This window comes from Chrysochloris asiatica, unplaced genomic scaffold (assembly GCF_000296735.1).
Source record: "Chrysochloris asiatica unplaced genomic scaffold, ChrAsi1.0 scaffold00041, whole genome shotgun sequence".
Classification (NCBI taxonomy): Eukaryota; Metazoa; Chordata; class Mammalia; order Afrosoricida; family Chrysochloridae; genus Chrysochloris; species Chrysochloris asiatica.
In genome coordinates, this window is record NW_006408559.1 from 3,024,046 (window position 1) to 3,047,309 (window position 23,264).

Sequence of the window (23,264 nt, forward strand, 5' to 3'; positions counted from 1 at the left end):
CCTCATCTTTCTCCTGTGGAACGGCGGGTAGTTTTGAACTACTGACCTTGAGGTTAGCAGCCTCATAACCACTATGCTACTCAATATTTGTTCTTCTTCAGCTTCAGTACCAGTTAAAACCTGGTGTAGACGGATGTAAGAGAAACCCACCTTTTGGGAGGGGGCGCTTGTTATGCAACAAGAAATCTTGAGGTTCAGGACTGGTTCAGTGACTTAATGTACTGGGAAACCAGGACCCTGGGGTCTGTTAGGGTTTGCCCCTCAGACCTCATTTTGACCTCCAGTGGTAGAATGATCGCTCCACCTTCATCACACAATTACTGAGTTCTAGGCAGGACATGCAAAAGGCAAATGTGAGGTGACTGAGTTGGCCTCACTTAAAGAGCCTTTCCAGAAGACCTATCCATGGACTTCATTGGTTGGAACTGTGTCATATTGTCACACTGAGCCTCCAGATTGGCTGAGAAATTGCACTATAGCAGGCATATTGCTAGCTCAATAGAAAGGTGACCATCTGTGGGTAACAATGAAGGGGGGACTGGAGATTGGGAAGGCAGCTTCTTTGAGAGGGAGGAAGGGTCTAAAGGTGCCTCAGAAATCATTCCTTTGTTCTAGTTCAAGTGACTTAATCATAAAGCCATAGAACTTTCCAGGTGCAAGGGCCTTTTCAACACCTCTCATCCAAACCCCTCATTTTGCAGTTAAAAAGACTGAAGATGTCTGAGTCCTGGGACTTGTGCGAGGCCTCACATGGCCCTAATGGTTGAAAGACAGATAAAACCACGCCCTCCCCATCTTTACCCCCAACCAAGGGGCACCTTGTAGTTTGTAGAAATGGGGAATGTTTTGTTACCTATATACTTACCTCAATAAAAATAACATCAAATAATAAAACTCAAGTCTCGGACTTGCAAGTAATAAATATGTTGCTGTTGTTAAGCGCCATTGAGTCGGTTCTGACTCATAGAGACCCTATATAGGGTTTCCAAGGAGCGGCTGGTGAGTTTGAACCACTGACCTTGTGATTCAAACCAACCTTGCAATGCTTTATCACACAGCACCACACCACTATAGCACAGAATAATCTCTATTTATTGAAACCTGACATTCCCTCCTATTTTCTTCGGTATGATATGGTCAAAAGGTATTCTGTTTTTTGTGTGTTTGTTTTTGTGTTTTTCCCCCATTATGCTTGGTGTCTTTTATTTTTCCTTTTCCCAACCAACTGCTCTTTTTAGGTGTGTTTTTTCATCCTTTTCACCAGTAAAATTTATGAGCATTGATTTAAAAGAAATAAAAAAGAAACATTGGAAAAACTGAAGAGAGAAAGAGTAGTTACACATATGGAAGGCTATAAAGAACCTCAGCTAGTGTGTTTCGGTTATTGCTTTCTTAAAAAAACAAACCAGCGACCTCATGGAATGTGAAAGACGTGGGTGTGGGCGCAAACCCGAGGCCAAGACTCCGGGTCAGGGGCCTCCAGCTGGTGCCCGAGATTTAGGGAGATGGGTGAGGTGTCATTAAGTTTCCCCACTCTCCTCAAATGACAGACAGGGCCAGAGAGAAACATGGCTGGACTGAAAAATAATCACAATTTAAAACTCCCCTTAGTAAAACAAGCAGCCCTGGGAGCCCCTCAGTAAGGGCTGAGAGTCCAGTGAGCCGTGTTTTGCTGTCTGGTCAGCACCATCCAACATGATTCTGTTGTTGATTCTTGTTTGAGGCTCCCCAGACTGCTCCTGGGCATGCTGGGGAATGGGCAGTCCTGGTGTTTGCTGAAATGGACTCTGAGGAGTGGTTTTGGCAAGCAGACTGTTCCTGGGATTTCCTGAGATGTATGCGTGGTGCTGTGGGTTAATTCACTGAACTGCAAAGTCAGTTTGAACTGCAAGGTTGGCAGTTCAAGCTCACCAGCCACTCCTTGGAAACCTGATACATGGTTGCTATGGGTCGGAACCGACTCACAGCTCTTAAGAACAACACCCATTGTCCTATTTGCTGTGGGCCTGGGATGGAGCACTGCTTTGCCGGCCTCCTCCTGCCTGGTCCTAACATGACGGGCCACAACTGGAGCTCAGGGACAGTAATGTTTTCCAGAGGGTTTCATGAAAGACAATTCCAGACCTCTTCAGACATCTTCCCTGACAGTTCTTGGGAACGAGAGCCTGTTCCCCAGTGACGTGGTTTGTCCTCTATAGCCTCTTGCCCCAGGACCTGCAGTTGACTTCTTGCTCGCTCCTAAACAACTTCATCCACTCTGTGACCCCCACCCTCTATTCCATCTCTCTCTTGTGAAACATAGCTAAGACCAGGGGGTAACATCTGACAAAATTGTACTGAAGATTTGGGAATACAAAAAGGGAATCGAATGTGGGAAATAAAAACAGACTGATGGCCGCTGTCCCTGTTGCTGGGGCTGGTGGTTCGTGTTCCTTCACGAGGCAGCCCTTCTCGGCGGCTTGACCCTATGCCTATTCTCCTGTCACTGGGTCTGCTTGTTTCCCCAAGTGCTCCCCAACTCTTCTCTTGGGCTCATCAAGACGCACCCCTCACTTTCCCTTTGTACTGTGGTTCCTTAGTTCTCCTTCTTCCGAAGACCTCCCTTTTGGGACGTAGGCTCTGACTGGACATTTCCTGAAGGCCCACTAGAAGGCTTCTCTCTCTTTTTAAAAAAAACACAAAACTTTTCATTGTGAAACGAGTGAAGGTTGACAGAGCAGATCATCAGTTTTACATTCAACAAATCCTACACTTTCTTTCATCTCAATGATTGTTGCCCCCATTTCCTGCCTGTGGTTCCTATTCCCATTGCACCCTCCTTCCCATCCCTTCTGAACTTTGACCTTAGGTAAATACTGCTCTTTTGACTTTGAATGGCTGACCATTCCATGGTGAGCACACCTCACTAGTGTTGTTGTCCCCTCTATATCCCTAGCTACTTCATGGCTGAAAATTGGGCCATGAGGTTTGAATTCTGTTCCAGACCTGAAGAGTGGTCCAGGGCTATCGTCTTGGCTTCCTCTAGTCTCTTTCTGACCAATAAGCCTGGTCTTTATTCTAATTTTGAGTTTTGTTCCACATTCTTTCCCACTCAATCCAGGACTTTCGAATTTGTTCCCTTTCAGAGCAGTTGATAGTGGTAGCTGGGCGCCTAGTTCTTCTGGTCTCAGAGTTATGGAGACTGATGTTCATGTGTTCCATTCACCCATTGGATTAATTGATCCCAAGCATCTTCAATTTTCATCACTCTTCTTTCTTCCACACTTGGAGAGACCAACAGTTTCACCTTGGATGATAGCTCATTAGCTTTTAAGATCACAGTCACTACTCACTAAAGTAGGATGTCAAACATTGTCTCTGGAGACTGTGTTATGCCAGTTGACCATGGTAGCCCTTGAAACTACGAAGCCCAGCAACTTATTGCTTCGAGGTGCTCGGTAATGCCTAAGAAGTTTTCATTGTTTTGTCTCCTGTATGCTCCACCACATTCATGGTTGTGTTCGCAGAAAAGGTAAATACCCCAGTGCAAATATCCCTGTCAAACTCTCCTATATGTGTGGGTATATTCCAACTCTCCCTCCCATACTTGTTCAGTCTGTGTACCTGTCCGTGAATGTACATGTAGAACACCATTATTGCAGGATTGTGTATAGCAGTATTTACCTCTATCCCCTTTAACCCTTGCTAGGGTGCTTTTCCTTTCAGCTGTCTCTTCCGTCAAGGAAAAATTCGGCCTCCAGTTTTGGAAGCAAACACCATAGTTGTTGATGTTCTTAGGTGCCGTTGAGTTGGTCTGGCTCATAACAATGCTACGTACTACACAACAAAATACTGCCCAAAGCGTATTAGGTTTGAGTCCATTGGTGCTGCCACTGTGTCAGTTTATTGCATTGAGGTCCATCCTCTTTTTGCTGACCCTCCACTTTACCAAGCATGATGCCCTTCTCCAGGAATTGGTCCTTCCTGATAATATATTCAAAGTCTTGACATCATTGCTTATCTAAGGAGCAACCTGGCTGAACTTCGTCCAAAACAGACATGGTACTTTCAATATTCTTTGCCAACACCATAATTCAAATGCACTGATTTGTCTCTGATCTTCCTTATTCATTGCCCAGCTTTTGCAAGCATGTGAAGTGAGTGAAAATATCATAGCTTGGATGAAGGGCAGTTTAGTCCTTAAAGTGACATCTTTGCTCTTTAACACTTTAAAGAGATCTTTTGCAGCAGGTTTGCCTAATGCATGCAGTACGTCGTTTGATTTTTTGACAATTGCTTCCACGAGTGTTGATTGTGGATCCAAGTAAAATGACATCTTCGACAACTTCAATCTCTTTTCCACTGTAAGCAGTCAGCTCTGCAGTGTCAAAGCGAAGCAAGCAAACCCACAAGCAGGCCATCCTGGACACTCAGGTATGGAAGCCCACCTGAAGGAGGTTGCTGGATAGACCTTCTCTCCAAGCCTCCACAGCCTTCCCGGGTGTGGTCCCCCTCAGCCAACACTACCTGTCACAAACCCTTGGACCCTCTAGCCCTCTATTCTGACCTCCCTGCAGACCTGGTCAGCCTCATCACTGTCCCTAAAATGGTCACCATAGCTGTGACTTCTTTGAGGGCAAAAAATCCAAATGCCCTCGAATCATAAAATGTCACAGTGGAATGGATCATGCAAAGCATTCTAACTGCCCCATTTTATAGTCATGAAAACTGAGGCCCAGAGATCTGAAGTGACCTGCCCCAAATCACAGAATGGTTTTGTGACACTGTGTTCTTTGAAGGCAGGCAGTCCTTGTCCCATTTTGACATTTTCTGAAGTTAGGAAATGACTTTGTATTGCTTTTTTCTTTTTCTTTTTCTTTAGTGACATATGACAGAAACTCAACTTGAAAAGCTCAGAAAAGAAAAGGAGGCTGTTGGTCCATTCCTGGTGTGGGGGTTGGGTAAGGTGGGCTAGGCTCACTTAAATCATGGACTCACAGTGGGGATGAGGTTGTCCTTCCTGAAGAGAAAATGGAGGTGCTGTTATCAGAAGGAGGTGGGAAATGAAAAAGGCTCATCATTTGGAAGCCCCCAATTTTTACACACTGACTCCCTGAACATACAACGGTACCATACGCAGCCTTAAACCCACTCGCCAAGGGAGACAGCTGGCATCTTGTCCAGCTGTTCTGACTGCCCCATTCATGCTCTCTGCCAGATTCTACCTTGTTCACTGTGCTCTCTAGTTCCTAGTATGGTCACTGGGAATCGCTTCTCCTTCTGTTTCTTTGACAAATCTTGTTGTGACTTCTCTGGTGGCAGGGCTGCCATGGATGGCTGTGCTGTTAGTGCACTTAGTAAGCTACCACAGGTCCACCTCAGGGATTGTGGGCTGGGTTCCAGACCCCACAATAAAATGGCTCCCACAAATAATGGATGACAAAGATCTTTTCGTTTCCCAGGGCATATAAAAGTTATGTTCACACTACCCTGTGGTCGATAAAGTATGCACTATCATTCTGGAAGAGTTTGATATGTAATGACAATGACTAAAATGTGCCACAGAGACCTGGAGTGAGCTCACGGTTTTAGAAAAATGGCCCTGACCGACTTGCCTCAGGCCGAGTTCCCTTCAGTTTAAAAAGTCGCAGACTCTGCAAAGAGAAATACAATGAAACACACAAAAACAAGGCACGTCTGTGTTTGCACTCAGAGGCTTTCTGGAAGAGCCAGATGGTTTCCTTTGTGAAAAGAGCTCTCAGAGCTCTGCACTCGCAGCCCTTTCCCAGCTCTCAGCCTAATGGACTCCATGTTGGCCCTTGCTGTGGACCAATGGGGTGGGGAGACAGAGCAGTAGCCCTTGGCCCCCGATCAACTCATTCCCTTCTAGTCAATTCTGACTCACAGTGACCCTATGTTCTGAAGTACCATCGAGTTGGTTCCCACTCATAGCGACCCTGTCTATGGTTTCCGAGGAGCAACTGGTACATATGGGCCTTGCAGTCTTATCCTACAACGCCACACTAGGAGTCCCAAGACTGTAATCTTTAGCGATGCAGACGACCCCATCTTTCTCCCACGGGACAGCTGGTGGGTTCAAACTGCTGACCTTTGAAAGGTTAGCAGCCAAGTGCTGAACCATTGTGCCCTGACCCAGTTTACCTTCTAGGAAATGGCTCTTTACAAAGAGGTAATTTTCACATTCCTGATGTGCTTTGGAGGGGCCCAGAGGATTGGCTCAGCGTCCTCGGCCCCCCATTTCCTCTGTCACTGTTTTTCTTTCCTGCCCAACCCTAATCTCAGTCTGCAGCCTTGAGTTCATCTGCTCCATCCTTGTGAGAACATGGGGGCTCTGGACTCTTCAACATCTTACATCACCGGCTGGAGGCAGAAGGAGGCTCCTTTGGTGAGGCACTTTTCCTCCTCCCACCTCCCCCACATCCAGGGGGACTTGTCTTTTCTTGAAGGACTTGTACAGGCTCAGGCTGCGTAGTGTGCGTAGTGTGAGTGAAACAGTCAAAATTATACTCAGAAAGAGAAGGAGAAATATTGTTTTCCTAATGCAAACTAAAGAAAGTAAAGCTTACAAAATCTTCTTTCCTGGTGGGGGGCAGATGAAAAAAGCTTGCAAACACTGCAGGGCATGAGGCCTGGAGGCGGGGTGTGAGGAATGTGTAAGACACAGCTCCTGATGGAGGAGATGTACCCCTCCAGAGACAAAGAGGGAGGAACAAATAGGAGTTTGTGTTCCGGCACTAAACAGGGTGATGGATGACCTGTGCTGTTCTTTCTGGTCCAGTGCTGTCTTTAAGACCTGACCAAAGGTCATCCTTTCAGTAAAGTCTTCCTTAAGCCCACCTTTATGTGCCTAGAATGCTGGGTCTTGATCCTGGTGTCCTGTTGTAGCACTGTGGGTTAATGCACAGGACTGCAAAGTTGGCTTGAACTGCAAGGTCAGCAGTTCCTCGGAAACCCTCTACAGGGTCGCTATGGGTCGCAACCGTCTGGACAGCACCTAACAACAACATAGTAAATGTGTTGCTCAGGATTCCCGCAGGGTAGTCATGGCTGACCCATGGTCCCCCCACCATGTTTGTGATGGGCTGGTGGTGGTGGTGGTTGTGTGCCGTGAAGTCGGTTCAGACTCATAGTGACCCTGTCTAGGGTTTCCAAGGCTGTACATCTTCTGAGGCTATAAATCTTTACAGGAGCAGAAAGCCTCTTTCTTCTGTGGAATGACTGGTAGTTTCAAACTGCTGACTTTAAGGTTAGCAACCCGACTCGTAGCCACTATGCTACCAGAGCTCCTGCCCATGGGCTATTCCCAGCTAATGCTGGAGCATGACCATCCTGAGGGATGCAGGGCTCTTCTCCAAGCCCAAGCTTGGCAGTTCTGCATCTGCCTGGCTGGAAGGTTCTCAGAATTGTGCTGCCCCAGTAGGGGTCACCTTGACCTATCCGACCTATCCTCTGTCCTTCCCTTCTTCCTTCACAGGTGTGTAGACCTGTAGCACAGTTTGAAGACATTCCTGTCTTCTCTGGCTTCCTTCCCTTCAGCCATTTCTTTCCACCAAACTCTTGTATGTTGTTATGAATAGAATTCTCTTCCCACCAAATAATGTGGTGGGATCCTGTGTTTATCTGTGGATATGATCCTGCTTGGAAAAGCAGTTTCTTTGTTATGTTATTTAGATCATTTCCTAGTAGGATGGGTTCTAAATCTAATCACTTCTTAGTTACAAGGGCAGAACAAGCACAGAGGTGCACACTCATAGTGGAAAGGCAGACCCTACTTAAGGAATGTCTACAAGCCAAGGAATCAAGAAACGCCTGGGGCCACCAACACGGAAGACACCAGCCAAGACCCTGATGTGAACTTTCAGCCTTCAGAACTGTGAGAAAATACATTCCTGTTTTTTAAAGTCATTCACTGGTGGTATTTCCGCTCCAACAGACCTAGGAAACTCAGACAGATGTCCAATCCTGACTTGGCGGTAGAGTTTTGTATGACCCGCATAAGCATGTGTTCGCAGGTTCTGTCTGTCTTTCCCATGAGACTGAGCTCCCCGCGATCAGGGACGAGTTGATCTTGGGCATCATCCCTGCATGTGAGCGTTGGTTGCAGGAATGAGCATTCAGAGAAAGAGCAGAGAGGTGAGGTGGAGAGCCACCGGGGGAGTGAGTGTGGGCCTTGGCCCAGAGGGCAGACGAGCAAAGTGTGTGAAGAGGAAGGGCCTTCACGAAGGGTCATTGGGGGTGGTAGGTAGACTGGGGTAGAGTTGGATGTAAACAGTACAAGGTCTCTCTTCCCCTGCATAGGAGGACTGCCAGGTAGGTAGGAGGCAGGGTAGGGAGGCAGAGAGAAGAGATGAAAACCAGAAAGGGTGATTGGCCAGGCCTGAGGCCTGGACACAGTGCAGACCCCGTGATACCGGAAAGCCAGGGACCCCGCAGATTCCTGTTAGATAGCTCTGTAATGAGGTCAGCATCCAGAGCCGGAGTGAACTCCCCTCTGGGAGTTCCGGTTTCTTTTCTATACTGTGCAGTCCCAATAGGCGTCTGGGTCTGGTTCCCACCACCACACTTCCCAGGCAGATGAAATCTGGTTACAATTCCCGTCAAAGACAGCCCTGATCCCGAAGGAGAGCTACAGCATAAACAACAGGCTATGGGGTTGGAGGGAGGTCTGGGGCTCCCACAGTCGCTGTGGCCAGGTGGGAGTGGGATTTCTCAGTGTCCTATGTCCCAGAGGGGGGCTGCGGTATGAAGGGCAGGGACTGGATTGGGGTAGAGGGCCCTAGAATGAAGAGCTGGCATCAGGGAGAAAGGGGACCCCTTGCATGCGGCCTCAGTTGTGATCCACGAGTTGCTTTGAGTCCTGGCCCTTAGGAGCTGCCTGGTCAGCAACCAATACAGCCAATTCACAGGCACCTGCCTGAGGCTGTGGGCTACAGGGTCCCAGCTGTGCAGCCCTAAGCCCCACCCTGGCTAGCTTATCTCCCAGCTGGTCCTTTCCCTGACGATATCAGGAGAAATGAGATGGAGTCAGAGCTCAAACTCTCACCCATGGGACAGGGCGCAGGTGCAAAGGGACAAAAAGACCTTGGGCCCAGCCAGGTGACCTAAGGCCTGGAGGGTTTAAAAGGCTCCCAGGACCTTCCCCCAGCCTCAGTCTGACCCTCTGCCGGCTGCACGATGCGGGTCCTTGTAGTGTTGTGTGTGCTGTTGGTGGTTGCCTTTGCCAAAGAGGACTTTGTGGGGTAGGGACCTGGAGAGGAGGGGGTGTTCCCATGGAACAGATGGGACACAGAGGGACACATGGAAACACAGCCAGGCAGGCCGGCTGACCAGGTTCCTCTAGGACAGTATGCTGAGTGCTAGAGAAATGGGGTGCTCTGAAGCTCTGAAGGGGAGGTCTCAGGGGTGGTGTGTGTGGGTGCGCGGCGCTACGCTGGGAATGGCTGTGTCTTGGCTGCTCCACTGTGGGGAGAGAAGAGGTGAGGGAACCTAGGATTCCATAGCTATGACCCCCGGCTGGAGACTCTGTTCAGTTCCAGGTGGCCTGCCAGGGAGAGTGTGGAGGCTGGGGGTCCCCTCACTCAGTCTCCGCTTGCCCCACCCAGGCACCAGGTGCTCCGGATCTCTGCCATTGATGAAGTGCAGGTTCAGAAGGTGAATGAGCTGGAAGACCTGGAGCACCTGCAGGTAGAGGAAGAGGAGACCACCTCCCAGCCCCCAACTCCCCCTGCGGACTGATGGCACCTGAGACAGCTTCCCAACCCTCCCCTCCACACCCTCCCCTTCCCCACCCCCGACTGATGGCACCTGAGCTCTGTCTCCCCAGCCTCCCAGAAGGAGACAGGGTGCTGGTTCCTGTGGGGGCTTGATTTAAACTCCCCGTTCCACAATCTTGCTGCCCTGGAACAAGAGTGGCAGGATTGCTCTAGTGCCCCCTAGATCTTCCTGACCTTTTCCGGTTCCCAGGTGTCCCCTTCCCTCTCTGTCCCTGATACTCTGACCCCCCCATCCTAGCCTTCTCCCCCACTGCTCCCCTGTGACATACTCTCTCCTCACAGCTGGACTTCTGGCGTGGGCCGGCCCAGCCGGGCTCCCCCATCGACATCCGTGTGCCCTTCCCCAGTCTGCAGCCCGTCAAGGTCTTCCTGGAGTCTCATGGGATTGAGTATACCACAATGATTGAGGATGTGCAGTCTCTGCTTGATGAAGAGCAGGAGCAGCTCTATGCCTTCCACACACGGGCTAGCTCCACCGACGACTTTAACTATGCCACTTACCACAACCTGGAGGAGGTGAGCCACTGGCTGGCCGAATTTGGGGGGAGAACCGGGGCTGACCTGTGCATACACCCCCTGGGGACCACTGCCTAAAGGACCCACAGCTAGCTGGAGTAACGGGAGCTGCTAAAGGAGACGTCTGCATACCCAGAAGCCATTAAGGTGGTCCTGCCTTCCTCTCCCATCTCAGATCTACGGCTTCATGGACATGCTCGTGGCTGAGAATCCACAGCTCGTCAGCAAGATCCAGATTGGCAACTCCTACGAAGGTCGCCCCATCTATGTTCTGAAGGTAACCCAGGGACACAGGCACCCACTGAGCGCTCACACAGGTGTGTGGGCTCCCGTGGCTCAGCCTGGGTCATGGGGACACACTGATGAATAGACATTTGGGAAAGTGTGAACTTCCATGTTGGCCTAGGTGCATATACACACACACACACACACACACACACACACACACACATACTCACACAACATAGACTGTTATGTGGCACATTACGACAGCTGTTGTGAGTTCTGGTTGTCATATTGGTGACTTTCTTAGTTCCCTACTGCTGCTGTAATGGAAATACCACAAGGTGGGGGAAGGGGAGCATTAACAAACAGACATTTACTTTCTCACAGTTCCGAAGGCTACAAGTTTGAACTAGGGCAGGGATGGGGAACAATTTTTCCTGCCAAAATTTTTAATCTTATTCGCGGGCCATCCAAAATATCAACTGAAAAATTAACCTGCTGTATTTTGGTCAAACATTTAATTAACTCACCCTGTGGCGCTGGGAGATAAAACACTGAACCACAGACTTGGTTTGAACCATAAGGTCAGTGGTTCAAAGTTACCAACAACAGTGTGATGGCTTGGAAGGGCCAGATCCAACGGTTTTGAGGGCCTTACACAGCCCACGGGCCAGACGTTCCCACCCTTGCTCTGGGGGAAGGCGTTCTTTCTGTGTTGGCTCTGGAGGACAGTTCCTGTCACTTTTTAGATCCTGCGTCTTGGCTCCTTGGAGATCTCATGTGGCCTTGGATCTCATGTCCCCATCTTTGCTTACTTCCTCTGTTGCTTGTACAACCATTTTTTCTTTACCTCAAAAAAGATGGGCTTAAAACATACCCCACACTAATATTGCCTCATCAACACAACAAATAAAACCCTTCCCAAATGGGATTATAAACACCCAAACCCAAACCCAACCCAATGCCTTTCAGGCAATTCCTGCTCATAACCACCGGTATAATACAGAGTAGAAGAACTGTCCCATCAGGTTTCCCAGGCTGTAAATCTGTGTCCTGGGGTGGCACTGTGGGCTAATGTGTCAGACTGCAAAGTTGTTTGAACAGCAAGGTCGGTGGTTCAAGCTCACCAGCTGCTCCTTGGAAACCCTATACAACCCTATGGGTTGTAGACGGCACTTAGCAACAGGCCACAGTAGAACTGCCAGTTTCTGAAGCTGTAAACTTTACGGAAGGGAGCTCTGGTAGCGTAGTGGTTACGAATCAGGCTCCTAACCTCAAGGTTGGCAGTTCGAAACTACCAGCCGTTCCGCGGGAGAAAGATAAGGCTTTCTGCTCCTATAAAGATTTACAGCCTTGGAAACCCTGTGCAGGATCACTATGAGTCGGAACCAACTCCACAGTACTTAACAACAACAACAACCTTTATGGAAGTAGACTGCCACATCTTTCTCCCACAGAGCAGCTGGAGGGTTCTGACTACACCACCGTGGTGATTGGTGGTTCTGTGCCCCGTGGAGTTGGTTCCAACTCCTAGTGACCCTGTATAGGGTTCCTCAGGCTGTAAATCTTGATGGTAATAGAAAGTCTCATCTTTCTCCCTTGGAATGGCTGGTAGTTTCGAACAGCCTTACTCATAACCACTACGCTACCAGAGCTCCTTGACTACACTGCCTAAACATTGGTATCAGGGTCAGGATTTGGGGGGCACACAATTCAATCGATAACATGATCTTCCACAAAGAACTCAGTGGGTAGAGGGCAGCGCAGGGTCGGGAAGTCAGGTGAGAGGTTCTGCTGGACCTTATTCCATCATCCCACGTAGTGATGGATCAGCAGCAGGTTCAGTACCTTGCCATCAGAGCAAAGCCTAGCTGACCACAGCCGTTTCTTCTCCTCAGTTCAGCACTGGTGGGAACAACCGTCCCGCTTTCTGGATAGACACAGGCATCCATTCCCGAGAGTGGGTCACCCAGGCCAGTGGGGTCTGGTTTGCAAAGAAGGTAAGTCTGGGATGGTCAGGGTGGGGTAGGACGATTGATATCTAAGGTCCATAGAAGCCCTGGCCCCTCATTTCCCACCCTAAAGCAGTGACCTCAGAGGGGGCTGCGGGGCGGTGTATACATTACCCTAATGTGGCAGACACTGGTCTAGCCCCCTCTGCCTCTCTGACCCCACCAGATTGTGTCGGACTATCAAGTGGATGATCGTCTCACAGACTTTCTCAACAACATGGACATCTTCCTGGAGATCGTCACCAACCCTGATGGCTTTGCTTTCACCCACTCCACGGTACAAGACTTCTTCTATTCTCAAAGAAAACAGGAGTTCCACAAATGACCCACCCCCAATGCTGACTCCCAGTGGTCAAGGGAAGGGACAAACAGACCAGTCCCCTCTACCAAAGCACCTCAACATGGCACCATTGGTGTTTGGGGCAGTAGAATTCTTTCCTGGTGTGGCGCTGTAGGATGAACACAAGACTGCTAACCACAAGGTCGGTGATTCCGACTCACCAGCCGCTCCTTGGAAAACGTAGACAGGGTCATTTTGAGTCAGAACTGACTCGATGGCACTTAACAAAAATTCTTTGTCATGGGGACTGTCCTGTGCATTGTAGGATGTTTAGCAGCATCCTGACCTCTACCTACTAGATTCTAGTAGTACCCCAGGTGACAATCAAAAATGTCTTCAGACATTGCCAGATGTTCCCAGGGGAGTGGTAAAGTTGTCCCTGGTTGAAAATCGCCGTTCTAGACCTTACCTTCCTGAGACTTATATTTTGACAGTAAAGATATTTAAATTGGGCCAGGGCACTTCACACCCCCTTCCCATTCCACCAGGTGGCCCTTCTGGCCCAATGCCATCCCACGGTCTTCTCCACTCTCCACAGACTGCGTGCCCCCTCTGCGAATCCTCCTTACCCACCAGCTAAAAGTGGTCCCTGCTCTTATGCTCTGGATCTGGGTGTTTGTTGTGGCCTTCTGTAGGGAGCTTCCTAGCCTTTCCCAGTCCACACTGCACTCCAGGCAGGAGCCCCAAATGAGTGGAGTGCTGGACACATGGCTGACACTCATCCTATCTTGTTCTGCAGAATCGTTTGTGGCGTAAGACGCGATCTCCATCACCAGGCTCCTCTTGCGTGGGAGTGGACCCCAACAGGAACTGGGATGCTGGCTTTGGAAGTAAGCACTGTAGAATTTGAGGAGCAGATATGGGGCAACCCAGAATGGCTCCTTGCCCTTTGTTCTGTTACTTCTAGCCCCTTTCTGGACCAGCAGTGAAGGGAGGGTGGGCAAAGGCTGCCCTCCAGCTGAAAACCTAACTAGGGTTTTTCTCATATAATGTCTACTCCTTCCTCCTTAAGGATCTCTGGTAGCATAGTGGTTATGAATTGGGCTGCGAACTGCAAGGTCAGCAGTTCGAAACTACCAGCTGTTCCGCGGGAGAATGATGAGGCTTATCTGCTCCTGTAAAGATTTACAGCCTCGGAAACCGTGTTCAGGGTCGCTATGAATCGGCACATAACCACCGCCATCACCTTCCTCCTTGGTCACTTAACTGTACAAACCATGTGGTTGAGGAGCAGACCTCACCTCTGTGGGAATGGTCATCCTCTCTGCCCAAGGAGGGAGGCAGGACCCCAGAGGATAAGTGGTCTGTGGTCTACCTGAATCCACAGGGAGAGCCAGCCCTCCCAAACCCCACCCCACCCCCCAGCCAGGAACGGGAAGCTGGATGCTGCTGTGGGGTGTTGGGAATGCTGATGGCCCCTCTCCTTCCCACAGTGGCCGGAGCCAGCAACAACCCCTGCACAGAGACCTACCATGGCAGGTTTGCCAACTCCGAACCAGAGGTCAAGTCCATTGTAGATTTTGTGACTGCCCACGGAAACATCAAGGCCTTCATCTCCATCCACAGCTACTCTCAGCTCCTCCTCTATCCTTTTGGCTACAAAACAGACCCGGCCCGTGACCAGAGCGAGCTGGTACCTACTGCCAGACTTCTCCCCTACTGTCCCAGGCAGCTTTGGTCAGGCTGGGTTTCACCCACGAGGCCTGCTTTAGGCACAAGTGCCTACAGTCTCCACTCCTGTGGACCCCCAAGGGCTTGGGAAATGCAGACACAGATGGTTGAATCACCCCTGTCACATGGCAGAGTCAGCGGCTAGATTTGGAACTTGTAGTCCTGCCCTTGGAGCTGCGGGGGAAAGGCCGGGGTGACCAAATGGGAGGAAAGTGCTTGGTAGGCATCATACGGGACCAGAAGGTGGCAGGGCTGCCAGGAACCAGGGATTGGTCCCTGTGTGGCCCATCGTTTGCATGCTCTGGGTCACTTATCCAGTGACCAGCCTTTGGTGTCCCTGGTCATGACAAGTGGTCTTGCTTGGCATTTTCTCCAGGATCAGCTGGCCAAGTCTGCAGTGACAGCTCTGGCTTCTCTGTATGGGACCTCGTACAAGTACGGCAGCATCATCCACACCATTTGTAAGTAGTAGCTCTGCAAGGAAGATTGGCTGGCTCTTCCTGCCCAGGGAGTGTCCCTTCTGGGAGGAAGAGACCAAGGGGGCCTAGATCTGTGAGTGTGGTTGAGGAGTACGACCCTGGTTGTGGCTCAGTGGTGTGGAGGGCTGCACTGGGCCTCTTTCTTGATAACCTTCACTCAGACAAATGCCTGGGTTCCTCTGAGAATTTCTCTCCTTTGTTTTGGGGTTAAGTCCAGCTTTACACATGGATGGGGTCACCAGTTCTTCTGGGATTCAACAACAACAATAGTTGTTGTCAAGCTGACCCCAACTCATGGTGACCCCACGTGTGTAAAGTTGAACAATACTTTGGAGGTTTTTCAAGGTTAGGATTTTTTGGAAGCAGATGACCAACTGCCAACCTTTTGGTGAGTAGTCCAGTGCTTAACAATGAACCTGCCACCATAATTAAAGAACCTACCCCATCATTTCCCAGCTTACTTAGAAATGCAGCATGCTGGGAGGGGCATGACGTGAAAGTTGAATTAATGCAACAACTGTCAAGTGTCTCCTCTGAGCAGGCCCCATCTCACATGCTTGAGACATTGTTGTGCATTTATAAGCAAAGATCATGAAACTGACCTGATAGCCGGGGAAGCAGCTGGTAACTTCAAGGAAGTAAAGGATATGTTAGGTGACACATGTGCAGAGAAAAGAACTCGAGCTGGCAGAGGGGTCCAGGGATGGAGGGACTGAGCAGGGAAGGGAATGGGGCTGCAGGGGAGGCCTCACTGAGAGGGGAAGTCTGGGCACGTGTTGTGGGGAATGAGGGAGAAACACCAGTTAGTAAGTGGCTGGTGGGCTTGGGTACAGGAAGGACTCCAGAGAGGCTGCAATCACTGAGGGCCAGAGCTGGGCTAGCTGGTTGGGTCATGGAGGCAGATACTACAGGTCCCAGGGGTGGTAACGAGTGGATCAGCTGACATGAGATGAGAGGACTGCAAGGTAGAAGTGCGGCTCCAGGGACAAGGGCTGGGGTTCAGTTGCATTGATCTCCTCATATACTTCCTGACCCCATGATGTAGGTGGGTGCGGGTGTGGTGCCATCATACCCGAGCATGGCCTTGCTTCTGGACCTTCTTTGGAAATGGCTCTCTACGTTGAGTCCAATGGTTGTGTTTCATTGTGTTTCAAGTTCAAACCCTTGTTCTCGTCCTTTCTCCCTCACCCTGGCCCATTTCGACTGCAAACCTGGGCTGTTTCCTCATAAATAGAATTCACCTCTGTGGAGTCAATTCCGATGCACAGTGAACTTGTAGAGGGTTTTTCTGAAACTGTAAATTTTTATGGGACAGGCAACCTTATCTTTCTCCCATGGAGAAGTTGGTGGATTCGAACCACTGACATTGGGGTTAGCAGCCCAATGCCTAACTCACAGTGCTACCAGGGCTCCTTTTAAAAAAAATAGAAAGGACCTTAAAATTTATTTATTTATTTATTTATTTTAAAGCAGTAACTTCCCATTCTCTCTGCCTCTGGCAACCATTAACCTACTTTCTATCTCTATGCATTGGCCTTTCACTAGATATTTCACACAAATTCCTACAATATCTGTCCTTTTGTGTCAGCCTTGTTTCACTCAGCATTATGTTTTCAAGGTTCACCCATGTTGTGGCATGTAGCAGGACTTCACTTATGAAGTTATGGCTAAATAGCACTCCATTGTAAGGGTAGACCACATTTTGTGTATCCAAACATGTTTACAGGCATTTGGGTTGCTTCTACTATTTGGCTATTTAAGTGGCCTTTTCTTTGACTTTGACCCTTTGCACTTTCCTCTGAAGATCCAAATTATAGAAGAACCAACCCTGGTTTGATTTAGAGACTTAATTCAAGTGGTTGGGGAAGGAGACAGAAGTTTTCTTGTATCCCGTAATGAATGGGAGACCACTGCTGGTCAGCCTCTTTGGGTCTCTTGGGGTTGGACCCTTCAGCAGGAGTTTCTTGAGAGGTCAACAGCAGATGCATAGCAGCTCATGTAAATGTTTCCCAAGTGGTTAACTCTTGTCAACCTCCCTGCTCTTGTCCTTCCCCCAGACCGGGCCAGTGGAGGCACCATTGACTGGACCTACAACCAGGGCATCAAGTACTCCTTCACCTTTGAGCTCCGGGACACTGGGCGCTATGGCTTCCTGCTTCCAGCTGCACAGATCATCCCCACTGCCCAGGAAACATGGCTGGCTCTTCAGGTCATCATGGATTACACCAAGAACCACCTATACTGAGCTGACCCATCAGCATCCTCCTTGCTGGCCCCACCCAGAAAACTAAATAAAATCCGAGTGCTCATGGAACCATCTTTGCATGTGGGATGCATGTGGTGTGTCTGCCTTTCCAAGCTGGGTCAGAAGCGATTGAGTCCCTGCAGCCTTGCTGAAAACGTATGGGTGGTAGGATGAGATGACCCCTACGTTCCCCTGCATTCCCAGGTCTTGTGACACCGTACTCAAGTGGCATCTGTTTGAATTCGACCATCCTACACAGCTCCTCCATGGGGTGATTTATTCATACCTTAGTAATAAGTAGCAGCTATAGCTGTTAGCCAAATGGTGGGCACCCCACAGTGGGGCAAGGAACTCAGCTTCCACAAGAGTCTGGCTAGTTGCATTCATTCATCTATGAAAGCAATAACACAGAGTATGAAATAGAAAAAGTCTGGTGGCCACTGCTGTCCAAGCCAAGTAAAGCAAACCTCTCTAAAACAAAATAGAGTCTCCCTCTCTGAAATTAACTTAGAAGAACACAATTGTGCTTAATTAAGTCATTTACTGATAACTAAGAACACATGTCAATCCCAGGTTGCCATTAACTGCAGTAGATCATGAAGACTTTGCCTTTAGGATGGAAGTAGTTGATTTTTGTTTGCCACATTCCTTCCTGCATCTACTGTACAGCATCTATCCCCACCCACCACCACTCATTTCCATTCCCAGAACTTCCCATGGGGAAGGCTCTCCGGTCATCAACAGCCTCCATGCTCCTAGATTTTCACTTCCTTCCTTTGGATTGATGATGTTGATATTAACATTTGATGGCTAGCACCTGGTCCACAGGGGAGTCCAACTTTTTACAAAGCAATATACTACCTTTTAAGGAGCTCTGGTAGCGTAGTAGTTACGAGGTAGCCTACTAACCTAAAGGTTCAGCAGTTAAAAACTACCAGATGATCCACAGGAGAAAGATGACGCTTTCTGTTCCAGTAAAGATTAGCCTCGGAAACCCTATACAGGGTTGCTATGAGTCATAAACCACTCTAGGGCACATAAACACCACCATCACCATTCTACCTTTTGGTTGTTCTAAATATCTTAGTACATGACCGTGAGGCAGAGTTACTTCCAAAGCCGTCACTGGGGAAATGGGTGGGGTGGGTTCGTAGCTACCCAAGCAGGGAGGCTAGGGATGAGGATAGCCCTCTCCCTTGACCAGCCAGGCCAGGTTTCACAATGTGTCTACTTCCACTGGCTTGCTTTTCCCACACAAAATGTCCTTATGGTCAAAATGCTTTATCTTCTCAAGGGGCCCTGGGAATTTCATCTTGGAGTTTTCTTCCTATCTTGTTTTTGCTACAAAACATATCAAGAAAAAGAATGAGGCCAACCATACATAAAACTAGATACTACATAAAATGGTGTTTTAATCTCACACAAAGATGATCTAAAGATTTAAAAATATTCCCTTCAAGCTTTTTTTTTTTTTTTTTTAAAGTAGAGAGCAGATCATCCAATCTTTTAATAAGGGCTAGTAAGAGAAAAATATTAAGTTAGCAGTGTGGTGCTGTAGGAGGAATATTGGACTGAACCACAAGATCAGTGGTTTAAACCCACCAGCCACTCCTTAGAAACCCTGTATGGGGTTTCTATAAATCAGAATCAGCTCAACTGCATTTAACAACAAAGACATTCTCTGTAAAATAAATAAAGACACGTACACAAAATGACACCAAATTATTCCTCCTCTAAAACTCTCTACTTTGAGAACAAACAAGATGGTAGATTAGGTGGAAGTGCAGTGAAGAGCTCCATCAGCAACAACACAGAATATCATACCAAGCAGTCTCAGGGGATGGTCCCAGAACTCTGAACCACATATAAAGGAATATTTAGAAGGTTGGAAGGCTTACAGCTAGGGGAATTTGTAGCAGAAGCAAGAATTCCATTGCTTTCTAATTCAAGACGCTCAGCTGCTCCCAGAGCTGCCATCTTGGGTTAGACCAAGCAGGGGAAGGATCAGAGCAGCCACGGATGCCTGACAGAAACGGGAGATAAAGGTGTGGACGTTCTTTTCTTTTGGTATCAGTTCATTGGTCCCTTGCTGTCTGCGCACCTCCATTCTAATGACTAGAGGGGGTGCCTGAGTGAGTGGACACCCTACCCCCACCCCCGGAGGGTTCTACTACGCATGTGCACAGATCTCCTAGAAATTAAAAGTGACAGTTTCCACTTAAAACTAAATGGACACAGCTGGCCCTGAACTGTTTATCACTAGGAAAAAGGCCTGAATGGAGATTTTGGAGCAGGACAGGCAGACTAAAAAGGAAATAGGCCAAAAATTAAACCCTGAGTTATGTTACAATAAACAACAGTGGCATCTTGAAATTTCTCAGGAAGAAGAGTGAAAAAGGAAGCCCATCTCGTGATCACATCTACCTGGAGGCAATCAGGAAGCATAAAAAATATCAAAATACACTCCCATCTAAGTATTAAGACAACAGATAACTCCTGAATATGCCCCCAAAATAGAAGCCATTGACCATACCAGCACATGTCCAGAAATGAGATAAGGTGACTGAGGCAAATGAGCTGGTAGTAGACCTGCACTCCATACTGGAAGATGGGCAGGCTTTGGAAATGCCTGAGAAGGAATTCAGAAAAATGATCATAAAATGTATCAAAACACTATACAATGGAGTTGAGAAAAATAAGGAAAAGGCCAGGAAAACACTACAGGAACAATCAAATAAAATAGATACAGCAAGAGAATATCAGAAATGGACAATACACTGAAAGGACAGAGGAGTAGAATTGAAGAGATAAAAGCCAGAACTAGTGAGCTAGAAGATAAATCTCTCAAAATTACTAAGATAGAAGGGAAAATGCAAAAAAGGATGAAAAAAATCTGAAGAAGACCTAAGATACATGTTGGACAACATGAAGAGGAATAATTTAAGAATTATCAGCATTCCGGAACAGGAAGAATCACACCAAGTCCACATAGGAGATAGTTGAAGAGCTTCTGGAAGAAAATTTTCCTAATATCTTGAAAAGCAAATAGATAAGCATTCAAGAAGCTCAACGAACCCCAGGAAGAATAGACCCTAAAAGACAATCACCAAGACATATAATAATCAAGCTCTTCAAAATTCAAAGATAAGAACAAATTCCTGAAAGCAGCTAGGGAAAAGAGAAGTGTAACATACAAAGGCAAGCAAATCAGATTAAACTTGGATCTCTCAACAGAAACCATGCAGGCAAGAAGGCAATGGGGAGACATAGAAAACCTTGAGGTAAAAAAAAAAAAACTGTCAACCAAGAATCCTCTACCCAGCAAAGCTGTCAATCAAATACGATGGTGTAACCAAAACATTCCAGGATAAACAGAAGCTAAGGGATTTTGCCAAAGCCAACCTGCTATGAAAAACATCCTAAAGGAAGTTCTGTGGACTGAGAACCAACAAGAACAGACAACAACTAGAGAATGACATACATGGCAGCATCACTCTGAACTCAATCAACAAATGGAAGAGTCAAGAACAGAATAAAATTAAAAGAACAGAGGATCTAGGAGGTCAGTCTATGATCAAAACAATTACAATGTGAAAGAGGAACAGCGATCCAGTTGGTGAGAAGGTCAGGTAGATTACAGGATAAAGCAGACTGTCTTAAATGAAGGGAAGAATTAATGGAATATAAGGTAACCACAACAATGGTGCTGGGGGTGGGGTTTAGTTTGGGTGTTGGAGAGGGCAATACAATAAGGGGGAGGACGTGGAAGAACAAGATAGATAGGGGAACACTGAGACAGGTTTTCATGTCCTCAGTGGGACAGAGGTAAATAGTGATGCATGCTCAGCCTTGGAATAACAGGGCTCTGGGATCTAGGGATCTAGGTATAGCTTGAAGAGGGTAAATAATACTAAAATGCTTGGTTGTCTTATGAATATTAGTTTCCCTTGCCTACTAGAGAATGACATTTTACAAAATTTTACAATTTTGCCTATTGTAAAATAGACACTTGAGTGGGATATAAAGGAATGTTGGGAAACATGATTAGAGAAAACTTGTAAACCCATCTTCAGTCTATAACTGATTGGAATACCTAAAAGGGGTTCTAGAACTTGCCCAGTGAAATAGGCCCCATGAAAAGCCTTTACAGAGTATAGGACCTTAGGTGGAATCCTGAGTCCCATCCAGAACCTTATGAGGTGGGACATTCCTACTAGAAAGGACAAGCAGATCAGCCTGGAACAGCTAGAGCAACAGAAGATACATCTTCAAAGCAAGATCATCAGGAAAAACCCAAAACAAAAATGTCAGCCTGACTGGCTACTACAAGAATAAGCAAGCTGTTCACCAGGAAGACATCACGGCAAGCAATCAAGTTCCTTCAGGACAAACTCCCCTCTAAGACTGAAACTCAAAAGGAACACACAAACAAGCATGTAGGCTTGCTGGTGACCACATTGGTCTATTGGTGAGTGGAAGAGGGGAAAAGGCAGCAATGAAAAGATGGGCTGAACTCAACCACAGTCCATTGACTCCCGTTGACCTGGAGATGAGAGAGAGACAAGGAAGGGCTGGTTGGTCCAAAGTGTGGTGAGATCTGGGGACACTTGAGCCCATGGACAAGAACATAGCCACATTGGGCTAGAGCTGAGAGTGAAGCATCCAGCTGATATGAAGTGAGGGGAGATGCACAAACTTGCAGACAGTACCCATTTGACCTAGCCTCGATGGCTTGTTAATCAGAACTCGACTGGAGTAAGATTACAAAATATATATAATTTATTTATTTTTAATAAAGGAAACACAGGCAAATTGCTACAATTTGATGAACCTGACTTGTACTCAGAGAGGTAGTTACTCTAAATACCAACAGAGAGTGAAGGAGTTTTCACATCAAGTATCAGTGCTATCCCCTCTGTACACAGGGTAAATAGGGACAGGCAACTTAGACATTGACCAAAATGAGGGAGCGATAAAGGCACAAAGTGACTGGCTTACAAGGTTTCAAGAGGGAGTTTAGTTTAAGAGTATGGGCGGGAAGAAAGAGTCCCCACTGTATATACTTCATTTTGTCTAGATGGGTCTGGTGAAAAGAGATGGGGATAAGATTCTTATGATTCAATAGTGAATAATTGTTATCACAACTAATTGCAGCTGTCACAATTGTAAAGGTAGAAGTTTTGTAACAAAAACAGGGGAGTGGTTATCTTACAGTCCAGAAACAGAGGACTCTAGGACCATCAAGGGAGAAGTGCACAAGCAGAATGCAGGACCTTATCCAGAGAAGTAGGGATGCCAGAGACAGGGGCAGAGATGGGGTCATGGAGAGAGGGAGTGGCTGAGGACTCTAGACTCATGGGAAGAGAGGAACTAAGAGCTGGTGGCCAGGAGCAGACTTGCAGAATGTGCCCTTTGGAAGTGTAAATTATTATATATGCCTGAGTGTTTGTTTTTTAAAAGCTAAAGTGGATTGAGAGAAATATTGTTAACTGATGGTACATGGAGGGGATTATAATCATTGTAATGATACAAGGTGTATGATTTTTTAATGTAAGACTGATGATCTGCCCTGTAAACTTTCATTCAATCCACAATAGAAACCTTGAAAAACAACAACAACAAACTCTACTCTTCTGCTGGGTTGGATAATTCTTTACAGTGGTCACACTGAATTCAGACAAAGTTAAGTTCTGAGATTCATAAGGGAAGTTAACAGAACAGGTTACAATTCAAGGTCCGAAAAGCTCAGGGCTCTGTTGTTCCAGTCAGGACAGCCTTTCCTCAGCTGGGCTCACAGACAGGCCTCTCTCCACCCAGCCAATGTTCAAAAGCTCTTTTAGGGCTGCTGACAAATGCTTGGAGATCACACCATTCACAGTTAGCCTCAGTCTGAAGGCCCTGAGCTCTAGCTCCATGGGCCAGCAAACCTAGCTTTCCCAATTCAGTGTCTGGAGGCATTCCACTCTGCAAACAAACCTCCTGCCCAAATGCACTAAGCTTTAC

The 23,264-nt window shown here is 47.6% G+C and overlaps 1 protein-coding gene across 1 annotated transcript; it reads left to right on the plus strand.

Annotated features, from left to right (window-relative positions):
* Positions 1–9,174: 9,174 nt before the first annotated feature.
* On the plus strand, positions 9,175–17,261 carry CPA1 (carboxypeptidase A1 (pancreatic)). The gene is made up of 10 exons (XM_006861138.1): positions 9,175–9,239; positions 9,603–9,684; positions 10,056–10,289; positions 10,465–10,566; positions 12,413–12,514; positions 12,693–12,803; positions 13,606–13,696; positions 14,300–14,499; positions 14,914–14,998; positions 17,074–17,261. Exons 1-10 carry the CDS (start codon positions 9,175–9,177, stop codon positions 17,259–17,261), a joined length of 1,260 nt encoding a protein of 419 aa, XP_006861200.1.
* The last annotated feature ends 6,003 nt before the right edge of the window (positions 17,262–23,264 follow it).